Raw genomic sequence first — 10,090 nt, 5'->3', positions numbered from 1 at the left:
AGTTTCTGCGACTACGGTAACGGGGAATCAGGGTTCGATTCCGGTGAGGGAGCCTGAGAAACTGCTACCACTTCCAAGGAAGGCAGCAGGCGCGCAAATTACCCACTCCCTGCACGGGGGGGAGGTACGGGTACGGAGGTAGTGACGAAAAATAACGATACGGGACTCTTACGAGGTCTCGTAATCGGAATGAGTACACTTTAAATATTTTAACGAGGTAAAATCTAAGGGCATTGAGGGTCTGGTGCCAGTGGTTGATTAGATGCACACACTATACTTTTTATAATTATCCTATACAAGTACCAGTACAATTACTGGTAATGACATAGAGTTGAGTTTGAGAATTATAAATATTTCAAAAGTATCGAATAATCAATACACGAACGGCCCACACACTTGTAAATATAGACGCGCAAGGTCGTTACACGAACCGCTAACCATTATAGTAAAGTACTATGCAAACACATATAACATATACGCAATAAGGGAACTTTAAATTGGAGATTTTACCCTACCACACCCGTCTGTGTCATTCTGAAAACTATTCAAAATAATTGCTATTTTTCATTCTCATTCAAATATAAATAATAGTAAATAATATATAATTTTTGACTGAACTGAACCCAAGTGCCCGGCCTGCGGCCGGGCACCCCTCATATACATGTTCTAACCTAACCTAACCTAAATCTAGTTTTGATTCCTTTAGACTTTAGATTCAAGATTTAATGTGAATATATGCTGTTAGCGACGCAAAAAGCCCTCTTGTTAATTATTAATTAATAAATTATAAATAATTAATATTATATAATTTAAGCTGAAATAAATGATTGTCTATGGTTTTAATAAATAATGTGCTAAAAACGGAACGTAGGTGGCGGGGGCGGCAAACCGTTATTCTGACGTCCGCGGCGGTTCAAATTGTAGACGTTCACCGCAACCGACCGCAGCCGCATCGTTTAAATTTTGCCAACCGCTACACACGTTCTGTCAGCCAAGTCACTTAAAGAAACCCTGTGTTTTCACTTGCCCTGGCCCCTACAAGTGGTCCTTCGAGCCGGATCGCAAGGTATGTTCCAAACTCCACCGCCAAATATGGTGAACACTGTGAAGAAACAGGACCTAGTTGAGGAGCAGGAGCAGAGCCAGCACACATGTAAGCAGGTGAAAAAGCAGGTACCCCTAAAGGAGGAGCTTAGAAAAAGGCTTTTCGATGAAGTAGAACCAGCTACTAGTGTTAAGAGCACTAGCGGCCACGCAGTGGCACCGGGTAGGGCTTCTACACGCAATGGCACGTCGAGAAAGTCAAGTTCAGCATCCATCCGAGCAAGAAAGACACGGCTGGAACTAGAGGCAGCGGAGGCGAAAGCGCGTATTGAGATGCAGCTAATTGAGAAAAGGTTGCAAGCTGATATGGCAGCACTAGATGAGGAAGCATACAGTCCACTACCGGAGGAGCATGAGGTGCGTAGCAATCATAATAGTTCTGTAGAGAAATGGTTAGAGCACAGTCAGCACGAGCAGTCAGCACAGCAGGATGGTTCAGATTTAGGCGAGCTGTGCCCGCCCGCCGCTATAGGCGGTGGCACTGATGGGACTGTACACATGCTGGCTAGCGCACTCAAAGAAATGGCAACTATTGCTAAGCACAACGCACCACATGCACAAACACATAAGTTTTTAAGCCGTATTAGCACACAGAAGGATCTACCAACGTTTGCGGGCGACCCCATGGACTGGCTTTATTTTAAGCAAGCTTACGACGAGTCCACAAAAGTATGTAGCTTTAGCCCCAGGGAGAATCTGTGGAGGCTACGTAGTTGCCTCCGCGGACCAGCAAAGGAAGCCGTCACGGCGCTGCTGATTAGCGCCACCACACCGGACATAGTAATGTCAGCACTGGAGCTACAATTTGGTAACCCCGATATTATTATCACTAGAATAGTACAAGATGTCCAGAAGCTTCCAGCAATGGCACAGGAATATCATAAGGATATAGTCAAGTTTTCCGTTAAAGTTCAAAATTTCGTTGCAGCAGTCCTCGCTATCGGTGAAGATGAGTACCTAAAAAACATGAATATCATGTCGGCCGTGTTGTCTAAGTTCCCAACGGTTTTGTTATCAAAATGGACGGACTACAGCTATCCGCTTATAACCGACGGATCTAAAGCCAAACTCGTAATATTATCCGATTTTTTAAAAGAGGAAGCAGTTAAAACTACAAAAACCGCGATTAATATTAATAGCATCAAAACCGATCAAAACTTTTCAAAGCGAAAATATGCCGTAAACTATGTAAACAAATCTCATGTGTTATTACAAAGCGAATCTAACACGGACGCGGGTATGAAATGTCGGTTTTGCTACAGCGGGCCGAAACACAATCTACCGGATTGCAAAGTATTCAAAAAGGCACTACGAAAGGATCGGTGGCGTCACGTAAAGCGGTACGGTATATGTTATAAATGTCTGTCACCCACGAAGCACGACAGGGATATTTGCCCGGCGCCTGCTTGTGATAAAAACAATTGCGGGCAGGCTCATCACCGATTGTTACATTATGAGAAGAGCAGTACGGGAAATGATAACACTACGGGCCTACACGAGTCTTCTGAACGCGAACCCACTACCGAAGCACAACAAGTAACGCACATTAAAGAAAACAATCGCCAGGTACTATTAAAGGTTGTAACGGTACAAATACACGGACCGATGGGAACTGTAACAACTGCCGCGTTGCTCGACTGTAACGCTAATGAACTCGGAACTAGCCGCAAGAGTGGGGCTACGCGGACATAGAAAAACTATGCGTGTGCGCGGCGCATGGGACACTAATGAGCTAGAATGCGACAGCGAGATAGTAAATTTCACTGCATCCAACAAAGACGGCCAGCTATTTACACTTACGGCGCATAGCGTTAGCGATCTGAATTTACCTGCTCAAGATACCTCTAATTTAGGTATTTCTCGATATGGACATATTTCTCAAATAAAAAATCAACTTAATCTTGAATATTATAAGCCACAGCTGCTAATAGGGCAAGATAACTATCACGTATTATTACCATTACAAGTTCTAGAAGGCAAACCAGGGGAACCGTATGCTACTCTTACTCCACTAGGATGGTGCCTCCATGGTTGTACCAGAACACAATCCGTCAATTGTTTGTTGCATTCTACTCTGCTTCTCAGCTTCAACCACTGTGGCCTAGACACAGAAAAAGAAGACCTACTCCGTGAGATACATGAAGAGGTCCGACGTTCCTTCGCTATAGACTCCTTGGGGGTCACCGCTAAACCACGAGGGAACTCTGATGACCTACGCGCTCAAGCGCACCTGGAGAAAACGTGTAAATTAATACAGGGAAGGTGGTATGTTGGTCTGCCGTGGAGAGACAGCAATGCAAAGATGCCTAACTCGTTTACGTACGCCATGTCAAGGTTGAAGGGGATAGAGAAGAAAGTGAAAGCTGACGTAGGATATGCTTCACGATACAAGGAAAGAATCGAACATTTATTTCAAAACAACTACGCAAAACAAGTAGTAGACATATCTTGGAGTCCTAGAACCTGGTACTTACCACATTTTGGAGTCGATAATCCTAATAAAAAAAAATTGCGATTAGTTTTCGACGCTGCGGCTAAGTTTCAAAATGTTAGCCTTAATGATTACCTTTTAAAGGGCCCGGACCTGCTCGTTTCACTGCTGGGAATAATGATGCGTTTTAGGGAACATAGAATAGGGATAACGGGGGACATAAAAGACATGTTCCTCAGAATAAAAATCCTACCTGAAGACCAAGATGCTTTACGATTTTTATGGCGAGATACCCCTAAGGATAAATTAAAAGTCTACGCCATGACATCTTTAATCTTTGGCGCTAACTGTTCACCGTTCATCGCTCAATTTATTAAAAATAAGAACGCACAGAGGTATGAATCATCGAAGCCAGCCGCAGTAAAAGCCATCCTGCAGCAGCACTATATGGACGACTATATCGACAGCGTTGATAGCATAGAAACAGCGAGGCAGTTAATAAAGGAGGTTACTTTCATTCACGGCGGATTCGAAATAAGAAACTGGACAAGCAACTTCAAAGAAGTTTTAAGTTACATTTCAACCGAAGCCTTAGGACCTACTGCTGTAAGGTTCGATATTGAACAGCATTCAGAACGCACTTTAGGTCTTATGTGGTTTCCTAAACAAGATACCTTAGGATTTGACGTATCATTCAAGCGTATTCCTACCAACATAGTCGCGGGTGAAAAAATACCTACAAAGAGAGAAATGCTACGAGTTATTATGTCAATATTCGATGTGTTTGGGTTCTTATCACCATTCACTATTAGAGGAAAAATAATTCTACAAGAAACATGGCAATCCGGAATTGGCTGGGATGAATCACTTACGGATGAACTTTATATTAAGTGGACCGAATGGCTTAAATCGCTAAAAGGTATCAGTCAAATATCTTTACCACGTCATTATCTCGCGGCAGCACGGGCGAGCGAGATGGAAGACGTACCTAGTGCACTGAACAGCGGGGGCAGCGGTGTTTACGATAAACTCGCATTACATGTTTTTAGCGACGCGTCAACAAAGGCGATGTGCGCCGTCGCATACTGGCGCTGGGAAAGGAATGATAAAATATACGTTGCTTTCATCGCGAGTAAATGTAAGGTGGCGCCGATAAAACAATCACTATCGGTACCACGGCTTGAACTTCAGGCTGCAGTTTTGGCCGCTAGATTGGCGGACACTATAGTTACACAACATAAAATAAAACCACGAAATAAATACTTTTGGAGTGACTCAACTACTGTACTGCATTGGATAAGAAACGACGCTCGGAATTACCAAACGTTCGTAGCGCATCGATTAGGGGAGATTGATGAACTTACCTGTTCAAGCGAATGGCGTTATGTGCCTACCAGGCTGAACATAGCAGACGCTGCCACTAGGGAAGAATGCGACATGGCTATATTAGAAGGCGCATGGCTGTACGGCCCTAGTTTTCTATGTTGCAACGAAGCTGATTGGCCTGAAGACCTGCTAATATCTAATTCGACTGTTCAAAATGTCACTGAATATGTAGCTACGATAGGGAAAATTACACTATGCTTACCGGCCTGTCCTGATCCTGAGAGGTTTTCTTCGTGGATTCGCCTTTTGAAATCTACATGCATGGTGTTGGCGTTTGTGGATAAGCTATGCAGGAAGCGTACCGGTGAAGTGGACGGTGCAATGACAGACCGCGCGGAGAAGTTATTGATGCGGTACGCACAGGCTCAATCATTTGTTGAAGACCTGGAACAGCTGAAAAAAGGAAAATCATTAGATAGGAAAAGTAATTTACTTACCGTATCACCGTTCCTCGACGAGCAGGGTGTCCTCCGGGTGGTAGGCCGCATCGATGCTGCGCCTGGAATAGCAAGAGATATGAAGCATCCAATAATCTTAGATGGACGTCATCCCACAGCAAGGCTTATCATAATGCATTACCATAAAAAATTCGCCCATGGAAATCACGAAACTGTAATAAATGAAATAAAGCAACGATTTTGGATATTGCGGCTTCGCCCAACGGTCAAAAATATAGTATCAAAATGCGTGCTATGCCGAATCCGCAAGGCGCGGCCGCAACCGCCAAGGATGGGAGACTTACCGGAGGCGAGGCTAGCACACCATCAACGACCCTTTACCTATTGTGGGTTGGACCTCTTTGGTCCTATGAAAATAGCTGTCGGACGACGGCATCAAATAAGATATGGCGTGCTATTTACATGCATGACTGTAAGGGCTATTCATATAGAACTGGTGCAAACACTTACCACGGACTCCCTAATAATGGCCCTTAGAAGAATGGCGTCGCGACGTGGCTGGCCGTCAAATTTGCTAATGGATCTAACCTGAGAGGCGCAGCTAATGAATTGAAGAAGGCGATGCATGAGTTGGACCAGGACATACTGAAAAAGGAGGCCGTGAATTACGGCACCACGTGGACTTTTATACCGCCGTTGAGTCCCCACTGGGGTGGGGCCTGGGAACGCCTGATTAGAAGCGTGAAAACGTCGCTCAAGGCTATCCTCAAAGAAAGAGTTCCAAGAGAGGAAGTCTTGATCACTCTGATGGCAGAGGTCGAACAGATAGTCAACAGTCGACCTCTCACTCACGTCTCTGTTGAGCCTGCTACCACAGAGGCGATTACCCCTAACCATTTTCTTTTAGGTACTTCCTCGAACCTTCCATTGCTCGGGGCATTTGATGACTCCGACTTGTTCCTGAAGAAGCAGTGGCGCATCTCACAGCTCCTGGCTGACCAGTTCTGGCGTCGCTGGGTGAAAGAAGTCCTACCACAGATGCTACCACGGAAGAAATGGCATCACGAATCCCAACCACTACAGATCGGCGACTTAGTCGTCATCGTCGATCCCAATATGCCGCGAGGCGTCTGGCCCCGAGGCATCATCGAGGCGGTGCTGCCAGGAAGGGACGGGCGCGTGCGAGTGGTGGACGTGCGGACGAAGTCGGGGCTGCTAAGGAGGCCTGCAGTACGCGTCGCAATCCTACCTGTTGGAGAAGAGTGCTGAGCCCAGCACTGGGGGGGAATATGTTAGCGACGCAAAAAGCCCTCTTGTTAATTATTAATTAATAAATTATAAATAATTAATATTATATAATTTAAGCTGAAATAAATGATTGTCTATGGTTTTAATAAATAATGTGCTAAAAACGGAACGTAGGTGGCGGGGGCGGCAAACCGTTATTCTGACGTCCGCGGCGGTTCAAATTGTAGACGTTCACCGCAACCGACCGCAGCCGCATCGTTTAAATTTTGCCAACCGCTACACACGTTCTGTCAGCCAAGTCACTTAAAGAAACCCTGTGTTTTCACTTGCCCTGGCCCCTACATATGCATTAATAAAAACTCATTACTATTTTAATACTAGTTATGCTGCTGTTGATGCACTGATGAAAGCCAGATAGCTAGATCAGTGTTTAGTTAGTCGTAGTTGCCGGTGGGCTTAGGTCTAAAGGAATCCCAACTAGTTTTAAAAGGTTTGGATAGGTTAGGTTAGGTTAGAACATGAATAAGACGGGTGCCCGGCCGCAGGCCGGGCACTTAGGTTCACTTCCGTTTAAAAAAATAAAATAAAAACAAAACGTACCACTACAAAGTACTCTTATTTATATTAGAAGATATTGTAAAATAACAATTAATTAAATTTTTTTTTTTTTTTTTTTCACTAACACATTAGGCCCGTCGCGCCGCGCCACTACTATATGGGGCGAAGGTGCGAAGGTGACGGTGAGGACGAAGTACCGAGTCTGATGGCGGCGCCACACAGTGGCGTTATGTCTCTATAAAAGTGGTGGTCTTTTATTATATTATTTATTAATGGTATTTTTTTAATATCATATCAATATTGTACCCCGCACGGGGGGAGGTAGGGAGGTAGGGGGGTAGGGGTAGTGACGAAAAATAACGATACCGGACTCTTACGAGGTCTCGTAATCGGAATGAGTTTCTGCGACTACGGTAACGGGGAATCAGGGTTCGATTCCGGTGAGGGAGCCTGAGAAACTGCTACCACTTCCAAGGAAGGCAGCAGGCGCGCAAATTACACACTCCCTGCACGGGGGGGAGGTACGGGTACGGAGGTAGTGACGAAAAATAACGATACGGGACTCTTACGAGGTCTCGTAATCGGAATGAGTACACTTTAAATATTTTAACGAGGTAAAATCTAAGGGCATTGAGGGTCTGGTGCCAGTGGTTGATTAGATGCACACACTATACTTTTTATAATTATCCTATACAAGTACCAGTACAATTACTGGTAATGACATAGAGTTGAGTTTGAGAATTATAAATATTTCAAAAGTATCGAATAATCAATACACGAACGGCCCACACACTTGTAAATATAGACGCGCAAGGTCGTTACACGAACCGCTTACCATTATAGTAAAGTACTATGCAAACACATATAACATATACGCAATAAGGGAACTTTAAATTGGAGATTTTACCCTACCACACCCGTCTGTCTCATTCTGAAAACTATTCAAAATAATTGCTATTTTTCATTCTCATTCAAATATAAATAATAGTAAATAATATATAATTTTTGACTGAACTGAACCCAAGTGCCCGGCCTGCGGCCGGGCACCCCTCATATACATGTTCTAACCTAACCTAACCTAAATCTAGTTTTGATTCCTTTAGACTTTAGATTCAAGATTTAATGTGAATATATGCATTAATAAAAACTCATTACTATTTTAATACTAGTTATGCTGCTGTTGATGCACTGATGAAAGCCAGATAGCTAGATCAGTGTTTAGTTAGTCGTAGTTGCCGGTGGGCTTAGGTCTAAAGGAATCCCAACTAGTTTTAAAAGGTTTGGATAGGTTAGGTTAGGTTAGAACATGAATAAGACGGGTGCCCGGCCGCAGGCCGGGCACTTAGGTTCACTTCCGTTTAAAAAAATAAAATAAAAACAAAACGTACCACTACAAAGTACTCTTATTTATATTAGAAGATATTGTAAAATAACAATTAATTAAAATTTTTTTTTTTTTTTTTTCACTAACACATTAGGCCCGTCGCGCCGCGCCACTACTATATGGGGCGAAGGTGCGAAGGTGACGGTGAGGACGAAGTACCGAGTCTGATGGCGGCGCCACACAGTGGCGTTATGTCTCTATAAAAGTGGTGGTCTTTTATTATATTATTTATTAATGGTATTTTTTTAATATCATATCAATATTGTACCCCGCACGGGGGGAGGTAGGGAGGTAGGGGGGTAGGGGTAGTGACGAAAAATAACGATACCGGACTCTTACGAGGTCTCGTAATCGGAATGAGTTTCTGCGACTACGGTAACGGGGAATCAGGGTTCGATTCCGGTGAGGGAGCCTGAGAAACTGCTACCACTTCCAAGGAAGGCAGCAGGCGCGCAAATTACACACTCCCTGCACGGGGGGGAGGTACGGGTACGGAGGTAGTGACGAAAAATAACGATACGGGACTCTTACGAGGTCTCGTAATCGGAATGAGTACACTTTAAATATTTTAACGAGGTAAAATCTAAGGGCATTGAGGGTCTGGTGCCAGTGGTTGATTAGATGCACACACTATACTTTTTATAATTATCCTATACAAGTACCAGTACAATTACTGGTAATGACATAGAGTTGAGTTTGAGAATTATAAATATTTCAAAAGTATCGAATAATCAATACACGAACTGCCCACACACTTGTAAATATAGACGCGCAAGGTCGTTACACGAACCGCTTACCATTATAGTAAAGTACTATGCAAACACATATAACATATACGCAATAAGGGAACTTTAAATTGGAGATTTTACCCTACCACACCCGTCTGTCTCATTCTGAAAACTATTCAAAATAATTGCTATTTTTCATTCTCATTCAAATATAAATAATAGTAAATAATATATAATTTTTGACTGAACTGAACCCAAGTGCCCGGCCTGCGGCCGGGCACCCCTCATATACATGTTCTAACCTAACCTAACCTAAATCTAGTTTTGATTCCTTTAGACTTTAGATTCAAGATTTAATGTGAATATATGCATTAATAAAAACTCATTACTATTTTAATACTAGTTATGCTGCTGTTGATGCACTGATGAAAGCCAGATAGCTAGATCAGTGTTTAGTTAGTCGTAGTTGCCGGTGGGCTTAGGTCTAAAGGAATCCCAACTAGTTTTAAAAGGTTTGGATAGGTTAGGTTAGGTTAGGTTAGGTTAGGTTAGGTTAGGTTAGGTTAGGTTAGGTTAGGTTAGGTTAGGTTAGGTTAGGTTAGGTTAGGTTAGGTTAGGTTAGGTTAGGTTAGGTTAGGTTAGGTTAGGTTAGGTTAGGTTAGGTTAGGTTAGGTTAGGTTAGGTTAGGTTAGGTTAGGTTAGGTTAGGTTAGGTTAGGTTAGGTTAAAAAACTTCGTGCGGAAGGCACTGGTTCGAAACCTACCACGGCTATTGGCTTTTTTTAAGCATTCGGTGGCGCATTGGTATACACGCAAACTTCGTGCGGAAGGCACTGGTTCGAAACCTACCACGG

General features: G+C 43.5%; 2 protein-coding genes across 2 annotated transcripts; both read left to right on the top strand.

Annotated features, from left to right (window-relative positions):
* The first annotated feature begins 2,303 nt into the window (after window positions 1–2,303).
* On the top strand, window positions 2,304–5,911 carry LOC120632139. The gene is given in 2 exon segments (XM_039901944.1): window positions 2,304–2,741; window positions 2,743–5,911. Coding segments are annotated over 2 exon segments (3,567 nt in total). The 5' UTR covers window positions 2,304–2,343.
* Window positions 5,912–5,916: 5 nt separating this feature from the next.
* On the top strand, window positions 5,917–6,622 carry LOC120632377. The gene has a single exon (XM_039902235.1). It carries the CDS (start codon window positions 5,941–5,943, stop codon window positions 6,586–6,588), a length of 648 nt encoding a protein of 215 aa, XP_039758169.1. The 5' UTR covers window positions 5,917–5,940; the 3' UTR covers window positions 6,589–6,622.
* The last annotated feature ends 3,468 nt before the right edge of the window (window positions 6,623–10,090 follow it).

The sequence above is a fragment of the Pararge aegeria genome, chromosome 19 (assembly GCF_905163445.1).
Source record: "Pararge aegeria chromosome 19, ilParAegt1.1, whole genome shotgun sequence".
In the NCBI taxonomy this organism is placed as follows: domain Eukaryota; kingdom Metazoa; phylum Arthropoda; class Insecta; order Lepidoptera; family Nymphalidae; genus Pararge; species Pararge aegeria.
This window is presented reverse-complemented; position numbering and strand designations above follow the sequence as displayed.

What these genes read in the sequence shown, in the direction of transcription:
- LOC120632377 (XM_039902235.1), top strand. Translation starts at nt 5,941, where the DNA reads ATGCATGAGTTGGACCAGGACATACTGAAAAAGGAGGCCGTGAATTAC.